The sequence below is a fragment of the Octodon degus genome, unplaced genomic scaffold (genome assembly GCF_000260255.1).
Source record: "Octodon degus isolate 3935 unplaced genomic scaffold, OctDeg1.0 scaffold00002, whole genome shotgun sequence".
Lineage (NCBI taxonomy): Eukaryota > Metazoa > Chordata > Mammalia > Rodentia > Octodontidae > Octodon > Octodon degus.
In genome coordinates this window covers 5,162,385-5,183,067 of record NW_004524578.1, presented here as the reverse complement: position 1 = coordinate 5,183,067, position 20,683 = coordinate 5,162,385, and the positions used below count along the sequence as shown (strand labels likewise).

Here is a 20,683-nt window from a genome sequence, read left to right as displayed (position 1 = left end):
GGGGGCTGGTACTTACTTGTGGCCCAGCTCGTGCGCTATGGTGAAGGCCAGATTGAGCCCATTGTCTTCGGCCAGCACACACTTCCTCTTAGCACTGCACACGCCTCCTAAGTAAGCAATTCCTGCAGCAGAGACACAAGACACACCCTCTTCAGAATGGGGGAGCCCGAACAACAACAGTAATCATAAGCATCCACCCGGCGTTTGAGGCTTGATGGAACCACATGCTGAATAGCTTATTCACATCACCTGATTTAATCTCCTCACTCAGGATGAGGGAAACTGAGATGGAAAGGAACGGTAACTTCCCCAAGATCAGCCGGGTCAGCTGGACCCCAGGGCCACCTCAGCACTCAGCACTGGCAGGGCGGAGGTCAGGGAAGGTGTCCCATGTGCTAAGCTGAAGGAGGCTCTTCCTCTTAGAGGCTGGCCCTGATTCTGTATACTCCCGAAGGAGGACCACTGCCTTAAATTTTGTACTCTGGGCATCTTGTGCCTCTACCCATGGCTGGATCTATACAGGCGACGCTGCTCTCAGCTGCTCTTGGGATGGGCATGAGCTTGGGTCTTGACTGGGGACCACAGAGCACGGCCTCGGAGGGCTGCGTGGCTCGCTCTGAACGCTTCCTTAGTCCTCCAAGGAGACAGCGGGCTGGAGCAGGGATGCGAGAACTCTGGGAGGTGAGGACCTACGAAATCACCGCGGACTCTAGAGCAGCCTACTCATACCCTGCGGGAGGAAGAGCCAGCACACACCGGGAGGAAGAACTGCGGTGCAGGGAGGTGTGCGTGCCAGAAGCTGCACACAGAGGCCTGGAGGCGCTGGATCAGGGGACAGTGGCGGCCAGGGCTGGAGGAGGGGTGGGAGTTTTCCAGGGCGGAAGGTGGTTCTTCCAGAGGAGTGCATGTGCACAAGGCCGTCTGAGGAACATCAGGCAGGCTGCAGGCAGCCTCCGCTGGCCACACGTCAGTCAGAGGCTGGCTCTCCAGAGCACCTCAGCCCACGCAGCCCTTTACACTTCTCCTGCACTCAGGACAGACGTCCCTCACCACAGCAGTACCCCAGGACCCCGCCCTCTGCCTTCCCTTGCTGTTGGGGTCTACCCTTCTGTGAGCCTCCCCCCGTAACCCTTGTGAGACAGATACTCCAGCAGAGGAGGAGGTTTGGTAGCCTGCCCTGCGAAGTCCGGCCAGATGCAGCTCTGCAGGCTCACTGCTGCGGGGCAGTAGCTACCAACGCGCAGATGCAGGCTAGACCCACTGGGCTCCGCCCACCAGCCGCACACCACCGATGAGCTGTGACCACCCAGAAAGGACAGGATGTCCTGCAGTGCAGGCGCTTTCCACCGCCCAGCTGCACATGCCCAAGCCTCAGGGCTCCTTCCACTAACTTTCCAAATACATTTTGGAAGGACAGGAAGAACTGATAAAGAGTTGGGGAGAACAGTGTGGGGAAAGTATTATGAAGGACCTTTCCTTCCTGCTCCCGAAGACCTCGCCCAATATCCTCTTTGTTCACATTATATCCTACTAATCCCCCTCACTTGAAGCCAGTCCTAGTTCTGCTTTTCTATCACTTCTACCTGCTATACATGCTCATTCTTATCCTTGTCCAGGGCAGCAACAGAGGGAGAATGCCACGTGCGTGGGTTCCATAAAAGTAAAAGTCTGGGCTGAGGTATAGCTCTGTGGTGGGGCAGAGAGCTAGTACACACGAGATATGTGAGGCTCTCAGCCACGTTTCCAGTACAGATAAAACAAAAACAAACAAACAAAAAAAAACCCATAAAACAAGCAGATGCAGAGCTTGTCCACACACAGGGCACACGCTCCCCCATGCGTGGGAACGGCTCACGTGGCTGGCTCTGAAGATTTGGTTCTAGAGCTTTGGCCGGCGACTCAGCTGGCAGTTCACACCCACACCCTGAGCCCAGTTAATACATGTCTACGTGTATTGGGAACATGCAGCATGGTTGGCTAAGAGGAAGAAAGAAAAAAGAGGATGTTGCAGAAGAGGAAGAAGAGCAAAAGCAAGGAGAAGAAGAGGGAGAAGGAGAAGGAGGAGAGGGAGATGAAGAGGGAGCGGGAGAGGAAGAGGAGGAAAAGGAAGAGGAAGAGGAAGAAGAGGAGGAGGAGGAGGAAAAGGAGGAAGCAGCAGTAGTAAATAAATGAATGGGGGAAAAAAGAAATTGGATCTTATTGGGTTTTGAGACAGTTTCCCCAGGTGGATACCATGATCCATCACTGGACCACTGGGAGGACCAAAATGACAGTGGGAAAGGACACAATTTGGTTTCTCCAAACCAAAGGTCATTATCCTGGTTTTGTTTAAACGTGCTTTGGACAATGGCCGTGACTCATCCTCATGTCTGACACTGACAAAAGGATGTACAAAGGGTGGTACAGGGCTACAGGATAAATCCTGAGAGTACTTGGCTGACCTTATCAGATACAAAAGTTACATTTCTTGTTATATATGTCTTGCTATATCTTGGTCTTAACCATCCAGCAGATAAGTATAAAAACGAAGTATACAAAGCCATATTAATATGATGAGCTGTAAAAGGCTCAAGTCAATAACTTCTGAGGATAACCCACTAATATTATAGACTGCTAGACAGTGTTAGATGTTTAGTTGAATTCAAGCACCTATAGTATTTAGATGCCAATAGAATATTCACCTCTGACAATTTAAAAAAAAGGATACAAAGGAAAGATCATTTTGTATTTATATATACAAAATAGGATAAATTTACAGCTACTTTTGCTTAATTCAATGCGAGGAAAGAGGTGTACTAACAGTGTTTGAACAGAATATCCTGTCTGCTTCTTGTACTATGGATAACCACTAAGAAGATAACAATGTACAATGTATTATCAAAACTGTTCTATTAATCAGCTGTGAAACTGTCTCATTCATATTTATTTCTCAATAAAGAAATAAAGAATTAAAAAGGAAAAAAAATAAAATAAACATGCTTTGGAGATTGCTGCTGAAAGTCTACCGGTGAGGAGGTGGACTACCAGTAGACAGCACACATGCACCCACATGCATGCACACACCCCACACACCCACACACCCACACCTAGAGTGTCTCCCTAGCCCAGCCCACAGCCTCTCTGGGTCAATGAATTAATTAGAAACAATCAGACATGCAAGCTCTAGAGAAGTGGCACAGAGAGGAGGGGAGGGAGACCCAGCAAGGCCAGAAGTGCTGATCTGGCTGTCCTGGGCACGCCAGTCCTGGGCTCCGCTGCTGAACCAGCAGACCCTAAACGCCACATAAACACTTCCCAGCCGGGCAGCTCTCCGCACCAAAGCTGGAAGACCCGCCCGTCCACTCTGATTACGTAGCACACACTGCTAGGGAAACAGTGGTGGCCTGATAACTGCATTTTAATTTGTTTAAGGTGCAGATGACTTTTTAAGCTAGAAAACAATTTAGAAAAATGTCCTTGGCACAAAGGCTCCTGCTATTTAAGAACTAATTACAATGGCGACCAGCCTGCTTATTACAACCAAGCAAGCGAGAAAAGAAAATAGAAAATGGCCCCTGACAACAGAGCTCACATAAGAACTGCGGGAGTTTATGAGCAATGACATGGAAACACTTCAAATGTGCAAAATAAAGCCTGGAGAAAAGCCCAGGCTGCTGTAAAAGTAAATGATCAGCTGCGGAGCTTCAGCAGCTAACAAAGCCCACCAGCAGTGAATGGGTGATGGAAATAAACAGCAGTCTAGCGAGCAGGGAGTCCTCAGGGCTTAGGTAACAAGGCTGTTCTGCAGGGTCACAGAGGAGCCTTTAAGAGGCGGGGCCTAGTGGGAGGGAAGTAGGTGCTGGGGGCGTGCCTTTGGAGGGTTCAGTGGGCTGTGGTTGTTTCCTCTTCCTTTGTAGCTCCCTGGCTGTGCACTCAGCAATCAGCTGGGCCACACACTTCCTGCCATTGTCACTTGGTGCCCACACTACATGCTTGAAAACAATGGGTCCACTTGACCAGGGACTGGAAGCACCAACATCATGAGGCAAAAATAAACCTTTTCTTCTTATAAGTTGGTTATTTGTTGTAGTGATAGAGAGCCGATGAACACACATTCCCACTACTAATGCTGAAGAAACCAAACTGGAAAAAGTCACCAAACCCCACACCAGCGCTTGTAAAGAAATGAAGACAATCTAGTTTTTCTGTATTGATTTACAAGAAAAGGCTGCAGCACAAATCCTGCTGCTGGCAAGGCTGATGCTGGAGAGTCACAGTCCCTCCCAGTGCACTGCAGTTCCCTGTTAGTGTGGGCTTCCTAGGCCACCACAGTGGTGCTTTCTATGGCTTTAGGCTTCTGTGATTAAAAGTGTTTGAAAACATTAACTCCTGGGCCAAGGAGATGGCTCAGTAGAATAAGCGCTTCCCTGGCAAGCGCAAGGGCTTGAGTTCAACCCCTGATTCCGCCAAAAAAAAAAAAAAAAGAAAGAAAGAAAAAAACATTAACTCCATATGTTGGCACAGCTCCTTGGGACAGAGGGGAAGCAGAAAGCCGAGTGGCTTGTGTTGGCTGTGATTCACCACGGCCAAGACTGCTTGTCCCTCCTTAATGGTATCATAAGTGTCATGCTACAGATGGGGAAAGTGAGGCTCAGCAGACAGTTACATGGTTAATCAGCATCCAAATGATAAAAATGCAGGGCTCTCCTCCAATACCCCAACTCACCCACGTAAACCTGGTACCTCCTGCACCAGAGCTTGGTAACGAACAGAAATTAGTAACTGTTGAGGACTTTTTTTTTCTTTTTTTTTGCGGAACTGGGGCTTGAACTCAGATCCTTGCCCTTGCCAGGGAAGCGCTTATTCTACTGAGCCATCTCCCCGGCCCTAGATTTTCATAGATCTGAACGCTTCCTTATGTGGAGATCTGGGTGAAACATCTCAGGTGTTAATCCAAATGTTCTCAATCCTATAAATCAGAAGATGAGAAGAAGTTAGATATGTAATACTAATAGTTGTTACTTCTATGATGTGGAAAATGAATTAGAGATATTTCTCATTTTTATTCTCCTTTCTTTCTTTTCTCAAATTTAGGACAGGGTCTGCAGGGTGTATAGGGTCTTACTATGTAGATCGGACTCAGTGATTCTCTGTTTTCAGCCTCTCAAGCGCTGGGATTTACAGGCGCACCCCACCACTCCCAGTCTCCACCACCGTCTCAGTGCGCCCTGGGGCGCGCCAGCACAGCATGTTGGGGATCAACTGCCTAAGCAGGTGCTTTGTCTGCTGAGCTATCTGGCCAGCCTGAGATAGTTCTCATTTTCTCCTTTTATTACAAAGTCAAATTAAATTAATTAGATTAGGCTTAAGTTTAGTACAGTTAACATGCATGGTGCTATGAAAGTCCACTTATCCAAGGCAGTTTGCCACAGTCAGGGAAGTCAGAGGCCAAAGGCAAAAGCCCTCGGGACTGGCATTCTCAGTGTGCGGTTCAGGCAGCTGGTGGTCAGCAGTTCGCGTCCCATGAACACATAACCGAATTGTGCTTCTGTCCTAAGCAGTGATTCTCCCTCTACTGCCTCTCTGGCACCAACTAGGGAAGTAAAACATACTTTTTTGAAATCTGAAACATAGAGTACAGAAATCAAGGCTGTGGTGGGCCACTCTGCCCCAGGGGAAGCACATCTCATTCATCCAGAGAAGAGGATCGTAGCTACCAGCTCCCCCAGCTTGCCTTCCCAGCCTTTCCAACTGGACACAGGCCCTGTCTCTCCCCACTTCTCTCCTCTTTCTCTGTAGGAGCACAATTTTGGAGGAGAGATCAGATGAGGACACTTAATTATTTTCTTTTTCAGTAGAAAACTGCACAGTGTAAGCTTTAAATTCATAAACTCCCAGCTGAGCATTTGATCCTCTTTAGATTTACGGAGTAAACATCACCCAACTGTGTAAACTTGGGCTCATCCAATAAATCACTGTGCGTAACAGCTCACAGCTGTTGGCTTTGTTGCCCATGAGTCAGAGCTGCTCAGGGTCTGTCCACAGTTAAGTGAGATGGTCAAGCTTCTCCTGCCCACTGTTCAAGGTTCCACCACCCCGAGGTTATCGCAGGACACCACACCCTCAGTGACAAAAAATAAAGGCACATGTATTCACTTGGTGACTTCTTTTGATTGTTGAGGCTTGGACCTGACTATCACGTGGACAAGCAGCATGAATGTGAATGTAGAATAGCATTTAAGGGCAAAGAGCTTAGAATCTAGTATGACGGACGGAAAATACCTACAGCTAGGGGCTGGAGAGATGGCTCAGTGGTCTAAAGCGCCTACTTAGAACAAGCTTAGCAAAGCATCGGGGACCGCGGTTCAATCCCCCAGCACCACATGCCAGCCAGCCCCGCCCCCTGGTGGGCTGAGCTGGCCACACACACACACCACTCTCTCTCTCTCTCTCTCTCTCTCTCTCTCTCTCTCTCTCTCTCTCAAATAAATAAAAAAAAAAAAAAAAAAAAAAAAAAAAAAAAAAAAAGAAAATACCTACAGCTAATTTTTGCTACTCTTGGTAGGCAGGTTATATATATATGTATATATAAAATTTAAATTTAGGGCTGGTGACAGCTCAGTGGGCTAAACTGCCTGCTTATGCAAGCTTAGGCAAGTGCAGGGACTGAGGTTTGATCCCTGGCACCACGAGCTACACCAGCCCTGCCCACAGGTTGGGCTGAGCTAGCCACAGAGTCCGGGCCTTGTGGCACTCGCCTGTAATCCCAGTGCTGTGGGTGCTGCAAACAGGAGGATCACTATGAGTACAAGCTGTGTAGTGAGACCTTGGAACAACCAAATACATTAAAAAATAAAATAAAATTTAAATTCATACATACATATTTGGGTACGTGTGTGTGTGCGTGCACACACATAGCACACCAGGGGGGACTGAACTCACATTGGTAGGTGGAGTCTAAAAAGTTGCCATGACCACTGATTTATTAAACACTGAGCCATGGCTCCCAGGGAAAATACAGAGTTAGTTTCCCATGAGCCTCTATGTAGGTTTTTGTCACCCGATCTGCATAAGTGTTTCTGCTTAAGGGTAACTTATTCAATACATTTTGATTCACAGCATTGAACTCTGAGCCAACAGCCCTGCAACTCATGCCTGTGTGGGGAATTTATCCTTCCTTCTTCCCTCCTGCATATTTTCTCCATAAGGCTCATCCCAACAGGCTTGCTCTTAGAACACTTACACAGCTCTTACGCACAATGGTCGGGCCACTTTCAGCAATGAACTCACCAAGAAAAAGCACAAAAATGCAAAAAACGTGGCACTAAATCCTCTGTGAAAAGGCGCTTGTTTATAGTAGGCGAGTTGAAACGGGAAGGCAGAGCATGGCCTTGTTCAACCTCAGCTGGGAGCGCGCCTGTCTGGTGACTCAAATTTTTCACCACTCTGCACATGGCCATGAGTGACTGCCAAATGCTCCAGGACTGACACGGACAGAGCTGCCAGTAGGCGAAAACAAGTGCGGAGCGCGGGTCTGCTGCACGCTGAAAAACCACGTCCCATCTGCAGGCAAAATGAAGTCCTCAGCACCAGTCGCAATAAAAAATTCAGTTCTAAGTGTCACCTCTCGTTCCTAACTCTGTGCTATTTAAGTGATTTAACTCAGGTTAATTTTCCTCTGTAGGTTGTTTTTTGGTGTTCTAATTTGTTATTTTCTCTTTGAGACAGGGTCTTGCTCTGTAATTCAGACTGGCCTTAAACTCACTATACAGCCCAGGCTAGCTTGGAACTCACAGTGATCCTCCTGCCTCAGCCTCCCGAGTTCTGGCATGCTTCATTGTCATGCCCAGCTCTCCTCTGTCTATGCTCTTTGAGGTCCATGGTTCATGAGGCCACCTCCTCCACATTAGCCACAGGCTCCAGAGGGTCTGAAGGACAGGTGTGGCCTCTAATGGCTCAGGAAAGTGCCCTGAGAGGTTCCAGAAGGGTCGCAGGAGAGGTGGCCAGGTTAACCTGGCTCTTCCAACTGGAACTGAGAAGCTCCACACTCCAGACCTGCTTGTCCACGGCTTTCGGTCCCAAATCAGCCCCCAAATCGTGGAGCAAAGCGTAATGACCTCTCCTTGACCCCACCATACCTCTGCAGTCCACCACTGGCAGGTAACCCACTTTTTCTCTTCTCTCCTGGGCCATGGAGGCTCAGCCATAGTGGAAAGAAGGTGGGTGAATGTTATGGTTTGTGTCTAGTTGTCCCCCCAAAGCCTCACGCAGTCATGGCACTTCTAGAGTTTGAGATTAACTAATGATCCACTAGGATTATAGGTTTTAGTACTGCTGGGATTATGGGTGTGAGTACTGCTCCCATCTTGGGGTGATATCCTGAATGCAATATCAGAGAGACAGAGAGACAGGCTCTCTGTTGTCATTGCTGCTGCTACCCACACCCCCTTGGCTCTTCTTGCTATCTGCCGCCACCATGAACTGCTGCCCTCTGCCCTGTGCCTCTCTGCCTTGGAGCCTGCTGAGTGTAGACTAGAACCTCCAGTAACTGGGAGCTAAATAAACCTTTCCTTCCTTCATCTTGGGTGTCGGGTACTTATCTCAGCAATGAGAGGAGAGTTAACTGAGACAGTGAGCAAAGGTATGTACCCCTACGCTAAGCACAGATGGGAGCTATGGCCCTAAAGAGAGATGCTGGCCTCCTCCCTAACACCAGCACTGGCAGAAGTTGCCACTGCCATTCAAAATGCCTATGCCAAACACTCAGTGACCAAGCAAGAGAAGGAAAAACTTCAGCAACTCACTCGAGGTTCAGTGAAGTAGTAAAGGGGCCAAAGGCAGTTTTTCATAGTCTCATCACACAAAGACACACATTCACAACTGTGAAACTTAATACCACTCAGAGTGATGAGAATGACTGTGTGATCCTGGCACAGAAAGGGGCATCCAGATCAATGAAAACAGAGTTGAGAGTCTGGCAGGAAATAAACTCTCGCATCAACCGCCAGCAGATTTTTGACCTGAGTGGCAAAACCATTCAATGGGGTGACAAGGGTCTTTTCAGCAAAGGGTGCCAGGACAACCAGATGTCCACATGCATTGGAAAATGTGAACCCTTCCACCTCACATCACATGTGAAACTGAAGTCAGAATGAACTGAACACCTACATATAAGCCCTGAAACTATACAACTGTTAAAAGAGAACAAAGAAGTGTCCACACTCAGAGCAGGCAAAACCAGATAACATGAAAAGCATGTCAATGGGGAAAAAATCCCAACTTCCTGCCAGAGGAGACATATCTGGTAAGGCCATTACAGTCACTGCAATTGCCACACCAAGCGACGGATGTGCTGGCGCATTCTCTAAGGAAGCGCCCCATTTCCCCTCTGCACGGTGGCTTTCTGCTAAGCGCTGTAGCAGCACAGGCTACCACCGTTAGATGGCTTGTGTATTCCAGTGTCACCTAAGCCGCTGCTGCATGCAGGATTCTTAGTCACAAGTCAGAGTATGGACAGACAACCACCCTGGGTCTCACTCTCTGACCAGTGCTACTTATAGGTCCCACCTTGGGGACACCAATGCCCTCAGCCTAGGTCTTCCAGGTGCCTCCAGGAACCTGGGCTTTCAGAAGGGACAATGTCCCCAAGGAGGGAATCAGGTGGCAAAATTGGGTCCCCATATAGGACCCGAAGGTCTCTGCTGGAGCAGTGGATCCTCTAAGTCAGGATTGTTGATGAGGTTAAGGAGTTAAGTGTAAATGGAAGAGCAAGTTTCCTGGAAGATTATAAAGTAGAAGCAAAAAACTTTATGCCAACAGTGTGCTACATTATGCAAAAATCAAAAGAGGCCAGGGGAGTGGGAGGGAAGAGAAATAAATAACTGTTGACACTCAATGTGAGCCATGTTCATGGAGGCACCAGGTAGATTTCCCCCCCTCCAGACAAGATGGTACATGTGTCCAGAGGAGACACAGATAGGTGGGGGCCTCGGGGGAACCAATATCACATTCCTCAAGTGACTAGTATGACCCTCCTTAAAGAAGCTCAGGGAGGGCTGGGGAGATAGCTCAGTGGCCTAAGCACCTACCTAGACAAGCTGAGATTGATCCCCAGTCTACATGCTGTGTCAGCCCTGGGACCCCAGGCGTACTGTGCACTCTAATACTAGCACTGGGGAGGCTGAGACAGGAAGATCACTACGAGTCTAAACTATATAGTGAGACCCTGTATCTTAAAAAAAAAAAGCAGCAGCAGCAGCAATCCACAGAGCCCTCAGTGCTTGTGGAATAGGCCTTGCCTGGTGCCCAGGCAAAGGGCCCAGGAGGTTCACCTTGGGTCACTGGAGGAGCCTTGACAGTCTCTTATTGTGAAAAACACTTCATCAAGTGTTTCCTGGCTGCCTGGACATGATGGGCCTCCAGCCAGGTATGAATTCTAAGCTAGCAACAGCAGCACAGGCCCCAGGGAAATCGCCTCAAGAACATCATACAGTAAAGAGGCAAGGAGGAAAGAGGAGAGGAGAGTGGAGATTCTCAGCCATGCCTGAGAGCCTGGAGGCTCTAACGCCACCGCTTCAGGGACGTCAGTGCCCACTGAACTCTCGAGAGTGGATGCTGACTGCCACATTGCTCACGTTCCTGATTTTTCCTTTGTTCCCCTGTCACAGCAGAGTTGCCTCTCAGCACATTTGCCTGCAGATATTCCTGAGAGCCCAGGACCAGCTCCTCTCCTGGGGACTGTCTGCAGGGAGCACCACTGGCGCAGCAGGCACGACAGCCCTGCGAGGCCCACTGCAGGACTTCTGTGCATATGGAGGCATCGACGCCCACCTCCTCACACCTGCCTTCAGGACAGGCAGTCGCTTGCATTACATATCTTTCCGTTTCTAGAACAAAATACCTGCCGTCTGCAACTTAAAGAGGGATAAGTTCATTTTATCTCCTGGTTTCAGAGGGTTCAGTCCAAGGTCAGCCGGCTCCAACATACGAATATCTTGAAGAAAGAGACTGGCAAGGGAAAATCGCTCAACCCTGAGGGGCCAGGAAGCAGATGGAGACAAGGAGCCAGGAATGAGGCTGCGCCAGGAGAGCCGCCTCCCCCAACCGGGTTGCACTTCCTCACGGTGTGTTCAGCTGCGAGCTCATCTGTGGGTGAAGCTCCGATGAGTGCAGAACACTGCCAGTCCAATCACCCTCACAAACTCTTCCTCTCAACATATGAGACTTTGTGGGCTGCTTTTGCTCCAACCCTACCACTACCTACCAAGCCTGTGCACAGTGTCTATACCTCGGCACGCGGCATCCAACCCTGCACGCACATGTGCAGGCCTCTGTGTGCACACAGGTGTTCCCGTGTGCCTTGTTCCTGGTCAGAAAGCACAGGATGACGGTCCTGTAAAGCGGGGAGAGACACTGATGCCACCCTGCTACCCAGCAGACCCCACTGAATTTTGAAAGCACTAACACATTCGCATACTCCAGTCAGCCGCTTGGCTCAGCATTATTTTGGTCAGTAATTTAAAGATGAACTGTGCTAGCGCTACTTCAACAATCTTTAGATTCCTCTATCTCCTCTCACTATAATTGTTTCCCACTGACTGGTGGGATAGGACATACTCCTGTCTGTGGGATGTGGACATTGTGAAGTTGGTAAGACTGGAAAGAAGAGTGATGCATTTTGCCTAAACATGCCTCTGCCATGTGGGGAGTGAGACCTCTAAGCTTGCCACAGGACTAGATCTCCCCACAGGGGACTCACAGGCTCCCTGGGCAGATGCAGAGACACCCGGAAGGAGAGGCACATTCCTGATCGGGTCTTGTGACCTTTGACCTGTGACCTGTGCAAAGCATGCGCCTGGAATCATGATCTCCCCGAATTCTGAGAATTAACTTCAGAGCAGTCACAGGCATGGACATGAGGGAGGGTTGCTGAGCTGCAACGACAGCTCAAGCCAGAAGGTGGCAAAGTGGTTGGGGACTGGTGTGAAGGTCGATCCTGCCCAGGGGTGGGGGGAAGTGTGTTTCCTGGGCTCTAGAGGTTGGACTCTTAACAACTCATGTGGATGTAATTCAACATAGTGACTTTCAGGAGATGATTCAGGTTAGGTAGAGTTGTAAAGATGACAGCCTAGTAAGTCTAGTGTCCTTACAAGAGGAAGACACCCCTGAGAGTACATGTGTCCTCCAGTGTCTCCAAAGTAAACACGAGAGGCCACATAAAGTCACAGTGAAAAGGTAGCCACTGCCAAGCCAGGAAAGAGAGCCCACGCCATAAACCAACCCTACCAGCACCTTGATCCTGGACTTTCCAGTCCCCAGAGCTGTGAGAAGTGTCTACTGCTGACACCATCCCGCCCGGTATTGGGTTAGGTGGCCGCACAGCTTGACAGACCCCGAGAGTAACCTGGGTACAGATGGAAGTGCCTGGAGCCGCACCTCACGCTCACAGACGATGGACAAGAGAAACGGTCACCTGGGGGCGCCCTCCTTCATTTGATTTCTTGCACAACACCACGGCCCCGCGTCCCCCTGAGAGGCCACGCCTGATACTTAGAGCATGGTTGAGTAACAAGAAATCGAGCTGCAAAGTTGCACATGCTTCAAGCTGCACCAGCGACAAAGACACGCGGTAGAGAAGAATGAATGCTACGGTCGAGTGGAAGTGTTGATGGCTCGTATTTAAAATCACATAACACCTCAACCGTTAGCTGCCTTTGGAGGCGCAGAAGTGACATTCTTCAGTCATTTGGCACATGCGTTACAACGCAGGATCCCTGTAAAGGAAGCAGAGACCCAGCATCGTGCCAGACACAGCCCAAGTCATTCACATCACCATGCGTTTCCATCTGCGGTGGACTCCTTGGAATTTCCCAGCTCCTATGAAAAGTTCTAAAAAGACTCATAAACACGGCCTAGGAAGGAAGAGTGAGGCAATTCCAAGACTCGTGTAAAAGTCACACATTGCTAGGTCTGAAGAATTGGAGCCCTGAAGCCTTCTTCACGGTCCCAGGGAATCCTGAAGGCTGGCCGGGCAAGACAACGTGGCCCTCATGAGAGACAACGAGAGGGCACAGCACTGCAGAAGCCATCTGCGAGGTCTCCTTGGGAACCCACAAGTCTTCCCGGGGCTCCACAAAGCCTGCAGAATGGAAGCCCTACTACTGCACCTGCGTAGGGGCTGTCAAGGAAAGCGGAGCAGCAAGGGGAATTCCAGATGCACAAGGCTCAGCGCAGCAGGCAGGGAGACTCCAGGGAGCATTCACTCCGAAGGTCTGCAGAGCCCTGACTTGCTGTGGAGAGCAGAGGTGACTGGGACGGAGCTCCAGGGAGGGTGGGAGTGCACGGCAGACAGATGCTACTTCCTGACCTGGGAGGCGGTCACGAGGATGGTGGGCTTTGGGGTTTCATTTATTTCTTTTTTAAAGAATACAAAATAGTAATAGAAAGAAGCAGCATTAGAAACGATATAAAATTTCACTAAACAAAGTCATAGGAATTCAACAATGGTTCCTGTACTGCATGGCGTTATCTTCAAGTTAGTTGTTCAGGTTACCAGATAGAAACATGCAAGATTGGTTTAAAGAAAAACCAAAACAAAACAATAACAAAAGAGTTATTATTATTATCTCATTAGTGTGAGAACCTAAAAGAATTAAAATCTGAAAGAAATTCAAAAGAATCAAAAGAAAAAACATTTAAGCATTAACTGCTCCTTTCAAAAGACCAGCAGAAATCAGCAGTACAATCATCCAAACTAGCCTGCATATATACCTAAATATGTCTTTTTCCTCATCCTAGTTTTTCCTTCCCATTGTACAATTTATTTCTCTTTCACAGTATCTGTTGTACCTTTCAGATTTTAATCATTCTTTTGGGTTCTCATACTAGTGAGATAATACAATGTTTGCACATGTGGATCTCATTTATTTCACTTTGCTTGCCTTATAATGATTTCTGAAGTGATCAAAAAGTCAGGACATAGTTACCCTGGAGAAACTGGACACCAGAGGGGACATGGAAGAGTCTTTCGTTGAGCATTAGACTTGTCTTGTTTCTTGACCCGAGTTCCCAGTTTGCAAACATTCACTGAGTGGCACACTTAGATTCAGTTATCCTTTTCTAAATTATACCTCAATTGAAATTTTAAAACATTAAACAGATGCACACATACAAGTGCGATAGAAGGAGACAACGGCATTGGTTTAACTATCTGGAAATGGCCAGCATAATGGGATAGTTTAGGTGGGAAAAATATGCCTTAAGTGTACACTCAAGTGTCAGAGGCTGAGGAAGACATAGTGACACATGCTGGCCACTGTCCAGTGTTGCCTGTGTCACCTGGCCTCCTCTGTATTGCTTACACATCCTGGGCCACATGAGCTGTTTCTCTGCTCCACCTTCACTGTCTCCCGAGGCCCTCACAATGGAATGTCCTTAGAGTTCCCCCGAGACAACCTTGCCAAACAGCTTCATGGGTGCTTCCTGCTCTAATCACTGTATGTCTACAGGAGGAGTAGAAGACAAGGGCATGCATGGAAAGACTGGCCATGTCAGCAAAGAAAAGCAAAGCTTGTTTAGAATAATTAAGAAATCATACTTCTTACTCAGTGCTTAGCCCAGAAAGCCACTGTCTTGGGGGTGAAATGTGGAATTCAGGTGAAACCTTCAAGCTGGTGTACACACTTCCCACCTGAGTGCTGGCTGAAGAATGGAGGGATCACTCGGGGACCCGCTGCTGAGCTACATATAGAAGCTCAGGTGAGCCTACAGCAGTTCTAGGTTCCAGCTTCTGAGCACAAGTCCATAAGTCACCTCCTAACGAGGCACTGCAGCACCTTAATTAAACATGGGATCCCATAGCTGCCACGTGGGAATGATCTCAACACGCATGAACTATTGTCTGTCCACCATGACAAGCCTTCTTTGGAGGGCTTGGGGCAGGCCCTCATCTCCTTCAGCCTTTGCTGGAAGGAAGCAAAAATGATGATATTTCATTGACAAGAAAATAAGGTTAGTGTTTGGAAAGTATGTTTCAGCAGCGTACTGTGAAGTCAGGTGGGTACAAAGAGCAAAGAGGAAACAGCAGTTAAGGAAAGCGCCACCCAGCCTCTGGAGTCATCGCCAGCCAGCAGGAGGTGGAGGAACCGGGTCCCTGGCTCTGCCTTTGGGGTGAGGTCATTTCCCTGCTCTGGGCCTACAGATGCAGCCTGTTACTAATAGGCTACCTCAGGTTTTAGGATTATTCCAGACCACAGAAAGAGCATGCACGTCAGTGTGTGGCCTTAAAATGTCCAAAGTGGGCCCACGAGATCACTCGGTGGCCTAAGCTCCTGCTTAGGCAAGCATAGGGGCTGGGGTTGGATCCCTGGCACCATGAGCCATGCCTGGCCCACCCCTGGGCAAGCTCAGCCAGCCACCAAGACTAGGTGTGGTGGCGCATGCCTGAGTTCCAGCACTGGGGAGGCTGAAAACAGGAGGATCACTACAAGTCTGAACTATATTGTGAGACCTTGTACCAAATACGTTAGAAAATAATGAGAAAATAAAATGTCCAAAGAGTACTCACTTTAGCAGCACATATACAAAAATGTCCAAAGGGGAAAAAAAAAATAAACAAACAAAAACAAAACAAAACAAAACAAAAAAAAACAAAAATGTCCAAAGAGAATAAACAAATAGTCCTTGCCTTTTAAACAATTTCACACAATTCCCTGTGCCCCATGCGATGTCCCGGGGCTAGGCTCCCATGTGAGCCCCAAGTGGCATTCCTCTGGCTAGCCTGGCTGCCCTTCACTCATCCCACTCTGAGGAAACTTATCTTCCCACACTAAGCCTCCTGAAGCTTTTGACCCCTTCCAGGTCAAAAGACTACAATTGCATCCAAGGGAATGGTGACCCATGCCTACAATCCCAGCATTCCAGCAGGCCAAGGTGCAGGGATCACAAGTTTGATTCTTGCCTAGAGTATATAGAGAGGCCAAACAAAATACAAAAAGGAAGGGCTCAGGGCATAGCTCAGTGTGACAGACTTGGGTTGGAGCCCCGGAAGCACAGACCGCTTGCGTGCACCCATGCGCATGCGCAGAAGGTAGCTTTGCTCAGGCGTGCTCCCTCTTCCTAGTTTATTCTAGCTCAGGAATTACCAGGCCCAGCTATTTCCGGCTGCTCAGACTCTAAAATTCCTTTCTTCCCTTCTGGCTCCAAGCCCAAACTTTTGTTATTACCTTAAGCTAAATAGCTGGAAAATGTCCCCAAAGCTCACTTTACTTATCTTTTCCCTCCCAAGGTGGCCTTAAAGGTAGGGCATCAAATGGTCTCCCCAGCTCTTGCCAGGACAGGCTCACCCCCGCTTTCAGGAGCCCAGATCCAGGGCAAAAGGCTCTACTGCAGGAAGAAGTCCATCTTCGCTGCAGTCCAGGTATCTGCACAAATCTATCTTTGCAGACACCAAGCGACTCTGAGCCACCACCCCTATCGATTTAACCAACAGCCCAGCACAGCTTAAATACATTCTCAAGTGCTGCGCGGGAGCAAGCTCACATTAGCACTGCCTGCTGTATGAAGCACCAACCTTTGCTGACAGAGGAGGACTTGAACAGGGAAAAGTAAACCAGGATGAGGACAACACTGATGGACACCAATATCTGTCAAACAAGATGCGTGTACCAAGCCCAGGATACTTTTATGTCATGCTGTTACCATACCCACGTTATCAAAGAGAAATCAAGATGCTGAGAGGTCAACCACTCCCCAAGGTCAAAGTACAAATGAGTGAAGGAGCAGGCGGCAATCTGAGGCCCTTGGAGCAGATGCTTTGCCCAGAATGATTACATCAGCAGCTACAAATTCATTGCCAAAGAAGGATCTGAGTGTAGAAATGTTGCTCTTTGGTCCACTTAATATTTAAATAGAAACCCACATCAGTCATGAACAATTAAAAATTAGTTGAGTTTACATAAACTTCAGATTGCTTGACTTTTCTTATAATATCAGATACACAGAAAGCCATAGACTAGCCAAAGGCACTGGGTCAGTAGGAGATCTGCAGAGAAGCCAGGGAATTAGACTTCCCACCTCATACCTGACACAAAATAAACTCTAAAGAGATGAAATATACAAGAGTGAGAACAAGACTTTGAACCTGTCAGAAGAAAATGTAAGGGATGTCTTTATGATCTTTGGTTAGTAAAGAATTTTTGAGACAGGATCTAAATGCAGAAATCACAATGGGAGAGTGAGATATCTAGCTAAATCCACCCTGAAAACTTCTCCATAACAAAAGGCATCATAAACAAAATTAAAGACAAAGACATGGAGAAGATGTTTTGAACTTATATGTTCAAAAGTGCTAAGAAACACTCAACTTCACTGGTAGAGAAATACAAAATAAAATCCAAGAAAACACACATATCAATTCCTATCCAGCATACTAACAAAGCTTAAGAGCTTTGACAATACCTGGCAAGATGATCAGGACTGAAGGCTTTTTGGAGCTGTTCATGAGATTGTAAATGAAGATAAGGACAGCAATTTGGTCCATCCAAAAAAGCTGTAAGGTCGTTCTGCACTGAGGAATGTGTGCGCCGCAGGAAGCACCAGGATGCCGTCTAGGTGCGCACCTCTGCGCAGCTGGGGCTCCCCCACCTGGTTCTGGCCAGTAGCCCCCATGCATGCCGTGTGCACATATGTGCCTATACATATACACATATATGTGCATGCACACTCGTACAACTACCACCTCATGGAGAAGCTGTTACTGTCCTCACTTACCAGGGGAATAAATAAGCTTCTCTGGCTGCTGAACGCAGAGTGGCTGCACATTTCCCTGGAGCCGCCCAAGAGGTAAGAGCTCTCTGCCTCCAAGGGTGGACAGACGGCAGATATGGGAGACAGATGCAGTCAGGGCTGTGCATAATGCATTCCAGGGAACAGCAGATCTGCCAACTACTATGAAAAGTCCAGGGATTTTCCTATTAAAACATAAGCTAACAAGCCTCTCACACAGATGTCTTTAACCCTTAAAACCATGCAAAATTCCGTATATACATGTTATTTGCAAAAAGGTTTATAGCTTTCATCAAATTTCCAAAGGGGGCCCATAACCTCAAAAAAGTTGAAAACACAAAACACAGGAATCTCTGAATATAATCAAGGACATTCCCTTGGAAAAATTCTTTCCTGGACAGCCAAGCCAGAGGGAAAGATCCTGGGAAAATTACCCTTCGGCCCTCAGGGATTGCCCGAGCATTCCTCAGAAGGTGATAACCAGTAATGGTTCGCAGAGTGTGCTTTCTTGGCCAGATCTCAACTCACATATGAGCAGACCAGGAAGGGTCTGTCATGATTCACCCCGAATGTTACTTTTAAGACAGGGGCCAGGCAGCGCAGAGAGAGCCCTGCACTTTGTCAATTAGGTGCAGGTTCTCGGTGGAGGAAGTACTCTGAGCTAAGTATTCAGTTTACAGTGGGTGTTGTGCTTGTAAAGAATGTGCAAGTGAAAGAGGAAATAGCCAGAGGGTAGGTAGGCACAGACCACCCCCCCTTTCCCCGGGCCCCCAGCAGGCAGGCAGATGACTTCCTAACACAAATGGTTCCTGACTTTACCTTTAGGATTCGGGGACTTGACAGGGCGGCTCAACCATACTCATTCAGCAGAAAGCAAACTTTGAGTTTTTCTATTTTCTGGGTTGGTGATGTGTGGGTCCAGTGGCAGCAGTGGCAGTGAGTCACAGCTTCTGGGCAGCCACACAATTCCAACCCACACTCTCCAGTGAACTATAGTGCCAACCAAGTGAGGGTGTTTGGTAGATTGGATGTATTTAATGCATTTTTGGTTATATTTATTTAATGCATTTTTGACTTATAGTATTTTCAACTTGCAATGGGTTTATCAAGATATAGTTCCAGGGGCTGGGGAAATGGCTCAGTAGAATAAGCACTTCCCTGGCAAGCACAAGGGTCTGAGTTTAATCCTCAGTTCCAAAAAAAAAAGTAAAGAAAAGAAAAGAAAAGAAAAGATATAGCTCCATTGGGGGGCAGGGGATGTAACTCAGCAGCACAGTGCTTGCCTGGCAAGTGCAAAGTCCTGAGTTCAATTTCTGGTCTCCCCCTCCCCCCAAAGATACATTTCCATCATAAGAAGAGCATTTGCACAAAATCCTGGGAGTTAAAAATATATATTCAAACTTTAAAAAGAAACTGCTCTGTTGGACAAGGCCCCTGACCTGCTTTCCTGGGGCTGTTTCTAATGTAGGACCTTTTATTGTATTTTGGTGTGTTTTTATTGGGGTGCGTGGATTAAATCCATATGGAAATAGCCTTTATGCAGCAGTGGTATGCTTTTGTTTATAACCGGTTATCCTTGTTTTCTGAAAGCCAGTTATTTCTTAACAGTGAATTCACAGAAAGTTAACACAAGTAAGATCCCAGCACAAGATCCATTTGTCTGTTTTGCTCTCCTCTTGAAGAATACTGACAAGTCACCAGATCACTTAGAAAACAGTAGCAACATCTATTCTTTCAGCTTCGAGAGTACAGTCGAAGGCGCATTTCCTGCCGCATGCTACACACTCGTCCCAAGAGTCTTTCATCCCAGTGTCCACCAGGATGGAAGAGTTGTGTTTTTCCCATAAATCCATCCAGTGTTGGATAAATATCAAAGCAGGTAAACTTTGGGTAAAAGAGAGATACTTCACAAACAGAGATAGACCCCCCCCCCTTCAAGTCTATCTTTGGAAGGAGTATGGATTTTAGACATTTTTTGGCCATTTTCTAACTCTACTGTTAACCTCTCAACCCCCCCACTCTTCCCAGGCCAGGAAACCACAGAATGTTCTAGGTTCATAGGCCCATCCCACCTACTCATGTAGGAGGCTGAAATCCCTTCTTAAGCACATCAATATGACATTCCTTAACTAATTATCTGGTTCCACACACTATAAACCTAAATTGTGCTATAGATTTCTTCTGAGATGAACCTGACTTATCATTTCTGAAATAATGACGAGATAAGGAAGTAGAAGTTTGCTATGATTTATTCTCATGACAAGTTCACCATTATTGCCCTGTAGCATCAACAGCCCTGGAGAGAAACACTCCCAATCTATCCTACTGTTCCATTGATCTTCTGTACCTCAGTCTGGTATAAAACTCATTTATCAAAATTTCATTTATTAGGAAATAGAGATTAATGCCAACTGTCTCAATATTGGACCTTCTCTTCAAAAATGACCACTCAAAAAATGCAGAGTGCTATTTCCTGGCCCCTGCACTGCGCTGATTAGGGTCTGCCTACAGCAGAGGTGGCTTTCACGACTGCATGTGGAATGCCACATCAATAAAAAGAGGATGGAGTGAGCTGGCTAACCCATGTGGCACACCAGAAGGGGTAGACAAATTTCCAACACAAAGCAAGATGTCCACATGAAGGATGCACCACTTAGAAGAACAGGCAACAATTTTCCTGGGGATCTTTTCAGATTTTCTTTCTGGACCTTGTCTGAAGCATTTACCAAATGGATCCAGGCCAAAAGATTGGCTATTTCTCTGATATCTCCAGCCCTGTCACCATCCACTATCACAGGAATGGGAAGCTCACTTTTAGCCTTGATTTCAGGATGCCAGACATTTCTCTTTCATCATCTGACCCTCTCTACCTCAGAGAGCTCCACAGGGCATCACGTAGCCAGCAGAGAACCTGGTCTGG

General features: G+C 47.6%; 1 protein-coding gene across 3 annotated transcripts in view; it reads right to left on the bottom strand.

The window, feature by feature from the left end:
* The window catches only part of Adamts17 (ADAM metallopeptidase with thrombospondin type 1 motif 17), a 356,834-nt gene that overhangs the window by 208,004 nt on the left and 128,147 nt on the right, over positions 1 to 20,683 (bottom strand). For all 3 annotated transcript variants that reach the window (XM_023709886.1, XM_004623253.2, XM_023709894.1), the window contains exon 8: positions 17 to 122. In XM_023709886.1, the coding sequence (XP_023565654.1) occupies positions 17 to 122 (106 nt within the window). The remainder of the gene's footprint in view (positions 1 to 16; positions 123 to 20,683) is intronic.